This window comes from Propithecus coquereli, unplaced genomic scaffold (assembly GCF_000956105.1).
Source record: "Propithecus coquereli isolate 6110/MARCELLA unplaced genomic scaffold, Pcoq_1.0 Scaffold560, whole genome shotgun sequence".
NCBI lineage: Eukaryota > Metazoa > Chordata > Mammalia > Primates > Indriidae > Propithecus > Propithecus coquereli.
This window is the reverse complement of record NW_012151508.1, coordinates 196,574-200,496: the sequence shown is the minus strand read 5'-3', so window position 1 is coordinate 200,496 and position 3,923 is coordinate 196,574. Positions and strand designations below refer to the sequence as shown.

The 3,923-nt window shown below is 47.8% G+C and overlaps 1 protein-coding gene across 1 annotated transcript in view; it reads left to right on the top strand.

Annotated features, from left to right (window-relative positions):
* The window catches only part of RBFA (ribosome binding factor A (putative)), a 12,704-nt gene that overhangs the window by 3,815 nt on the left and 4,966 nt on the right, over window positions 1-3,923 (top strand). Inside the window, exons 3-5 of the mRNA XM_012657818.1 lie at window positions 193-369; window positions 956-1,068; window positions 3,762-3,846. Coding sequence (XP_012513272.1) covers window positions 193-369; window positions 956-1,068; window positions 3,762-3,846 — 375 coding nt within the window. The remainder of the gene's footprint in view (window positions 1-192; window positions 370-955; window positions 1,069-3,761; window positions 3,847-3,923) is intronic.

The following is a 3,923-nucleotide window of genomic DNA, read 5'->3' as shown; positions in this document are numbered from 1 at the left end:
TTGGTATACAGGTGAGATCTAGAAGGATCTGGGTCTGTAAAGCAAACCTTATCTTCGTGAAAGCTGAGGTGGCTGAGAGGAGTGTGTGTTGTGTGTCCGGTGGTCTGCTGAACCCTTCCCCCTTGGTGCGGGTCAGTAAGGTCTGGTGCACAGTTGTGACGTTGGCTTTGTGTGCTCTTTTTCCTGGTGGAGACTCACACGCCATCCAAGCTGGAATTCCTGGTGAAGAGTACTTCAAGGAAAACCAGGAAGGAAGACCACGTGCGCCTGAGGGCCCTGAATGGCCTCCTCTACAAAGCGCTGACTGATCTGCTGTGCACCCCTGAAGTGAGCCAGGAGGTCTGCGACCTGAACCTGGAGCTCTCCAAGGTACCCTGTGGGGCCAAAGAGTGGAAACTGGGCTGAGGATAGCAGGCCTGGCCCTTAGTTCACATGGCCCAGTCTTGCCTGAGAGTTAAAACAAGGCACCTTTTCTCTCACAAAGTCTTAGTTGTGGGTTGCAGAGGTGATCGTTGGTCTGGTCACTTGAGCACCACAGACAGATGGCCCCGGTCTGCCGTACAGAGCAGAGGTTTCACTGCTCACAGATAGCACCTGGTGAGCCGTCAGACGATAGAAGGTCTAGGGATAGGTGCGCCCCTTTACCTCAGTGCGTGGAAGAAGGAGATGCTTCCTCCAGCCCACTCAGCCAGAGGGAAATCAGGAGAAGCGGCAGTGGGGCGTCTTCACTGAGCATCGCAAGGAAAGCGGCTGTGAAGCCTGTGCTGCAGGCTCGGGTTGGTCAGCCAGGTGGCTGGTGGGACCTGGAGAGGGGCAGGCAAGGCTTTGGGTGCAGGGTGTGCCCCTGGGACACTGGCTTTGGGGTGGGAGAAGTGTATGGAGCTGTTGTTCTCCTGAGTGTTGTTTGTCTTGAAAGCGCACATAAACTAAAAAGTGATTTGCGGGTGGGTCTCAGGTCTCCTTGACTTCAGACTTCTCAGCCTGCCGCGTGTACTGGAAGACGACTCTCTCTGCAGAACAGAACGCGCACGCACAGGCCACCCTGCAGAGAAGCGCTGCATACATGAGGTGAAGGCGTTTACTTTCTAAATGTACTTGCTTTTTGCTTGCACCTTAAATTTCCCAGCTGTTTCCCCGTAGGTGGACTTTCTTAATTTCTCATTAAGTACTTTTGCTTTTAAGGAAAATTTTAGAAGTACTTCGTGGAATTTCAGAGTATAATTTGCATTTTCATATAAGCCATAATCTAGGTCAGCATTTCTCAGAGTGGTCCAGGATCCCTAGGGATCTGGAGATCCTTCTGGGGCTTTGTGGGGGTGAGAGGTTCTTTCACCTTCTCACTGTGTGTGCACTGCAGTGCGCAAGCCGTGGTGGGAGCTGCTGGTGCCTTGTTGCCAACGGGAGCCTCAGGGCTATGCATCACATGCTCATAGTGAAAGATTTGCCACTTAAGAATGTACTTGCGGAACAAGCAAAAATTATTCATTCTATTGACTCTTGACCCTGAGTACATGTTGTTTTAATATTCTGTGTAATGGGAAGTACACACAGATCACCTGCTGTCTGCTAATGGAGGATGGTTGTGACAGGGAAAAAAACCTAACAGAGAAGAATGAGTGAGACCGGGCGTGGTGACTCACGCCTGTAATCCTAGCACTCTGGGAGTCCGAGGCGGGAGGATCACTTGAGGTTAGAAGTTCGAGACCAGCCTGAGCAAGAGCGAGACCCTGTCTCTACCAAAAATAAAAAAAATGAGCCGGGCACAGTGGCGCGCGCCTACAGTCCCAGCTACTCAGGAGGTTGAGGCAGAAGACTTGCTTGAGCCCAGGGAGTTTGAGGTTGTTGTGAGCTATGATGATACTGCTGCATTCTACCCAGGGTGACAGAGCGAGACTCTTGTCTAAAAAAAGAAAAAATAAGCAAACAGGTTTGGGTGTTTGGCAGACATTCTCTCAAAAACAAGTGTGTGAACCTGCCACTTGAGGGCAATCAACTGACCGTATCTGTTGCCAGTAATAAAATTTAAGCTTTCAAGGGAAAATCAGAATTCTGGAAAACTTACATTCACTATTGTGAGCTTGACAGCTTCTGGGTACTTGAAGACTCCTCCGATGAGATTGGCAGCAATGTCAACAAATGCAGTGTTGTATAATAAGCCTGGTAACCATGTCAACATATGGAAAATCTGCATAGCTTGGTGAGCCATTGCTTTCCAAGTGACCAGTGTGTGAGATGACAAAACCATGCATGGGGAGATCTGTTCACAGTGCCAGCTAGGCCAGTGGGCTTCAGCCTGGCAGAGTGTGACGTGTTGGTGTGGTTTCAGATTCCACCTTGTGACTAACCTTTAACAAATTACCAGTTGTTGAGTTGTGTGGCATCAAGGAAAATCCACACTTTCTGAGGGTTACTGATACACTCTCTTTTCCTGATTACTTGTATCTCTGTGAAGCCAGATTTTCTTCTATTTCAACCAAAGTAAGGACAGAATACAGAAGCAGTGCTGAGATCCCAGCTGCCTTCCATTAAGCTAGGCCTTGGGGAATGTGCAAGTAGGTAAACAATGTCATGATTCTTGCTAATTTTTTTAATGGAATGTATAGTTATTTTTCCTTTAAAATGTCTATGCGAGCATTTAGTGGGTTTAGTAGTATTTTAGGTGACTTTAAAAAGACATGAGTTTTAGATTTCTCAGTTTAATTTCTAGTACAGTAAATATTGATAAAACCCACACAAACAAAAGTTCTTTTGGATCCTCAATAATTTTTAAGAATGTAAAGTTTTTCTGAGACCAAAGATTTTGAGAATTGCTGAGCTGGCGATAATAAAGAAGTTCAGTTTTCTCTTCCATTTTAAAAAATGCAGAAGTCCAGCTCACCAGCCAGCACTGAGAGCTGGAATTCCTCCTTCAGGCTCTGCCTCTCACTTCTCCCCTCTGGCCTCCTCCCTTCTCGTCATGCCCCCTTTTCTGGGGAAGGGGCAGAGGCTGAGCAGTCAGTGGCGCATGGACTCTGCCCTGGCACTTCCACATGGTCATCACTGACATCCCTACAGCAGTCCCCAAGAGTCTCTCCAATTGTGTATCACAGAATGGCCAATGTCATCTTTACTATTAAATATTTAACAAAAGCAAGAAAAGAGAGATTTTCAACAAGTGTTGAAATAGCATTGTTTTCTGATTTTTAGGCAATCAGACAATTCAGTTGAGCTGAATGTCCCTCTTCCCAGCTCTTGTGGTCACCCAGGGTTTAGCGTCAGGTTTCTCCATAGCTGCCTACGGCGGTCTGCAGTCACGGTTTCACTGGACGTGTACTGCACCTAGACTGACGACGTCTGCTTGTATTGCGTGATGTGATACAAAGGTCTGGGGACTAGACACAGTTGTACCAAGTCCGGTACTTGAGGATTATGTTGTGCCAATGGCTGTCCACCAGGCAGAGGCCAGGCTGGTAGTGCACAGGCCTAGGAGCTCACGGCCTCAGTGATGCCCAGGGACATCGCAGGTTCAGGCCAGGTCATTTGGAAGGATCTCGAAGTTGCATTGAGAGAATTAAAAACAACTGTGGTTGTGATGCGCTTTACACCCCTTTGTGGTATGGAGCTGGCTGAAGATGGCTCTCTGGACTGACGTTTTCATCTTTGAATTCTACAATAGACCACTCTTGTCTCCTGGTGAGTCTCTGTGTGTCCCCTGCTCTGCACCATCGGGCCTCTTGGCCGAGCGCGTGATGCGGCTGCGAGAACCCACTGTCTCCCCACAGGCACCTTCTGATGACCCAGCAGACACTGAGGAACGTGCCCCCGATAGTGTTTATTCAAGACAAGGCAAACGCAGCACTAGCTGAGGTAAGGTGTTTGAACAATTAACTTTTTATCATGTAAACTTTCATATGAGTACAAATTTAAATTTGTGCTCATATAAA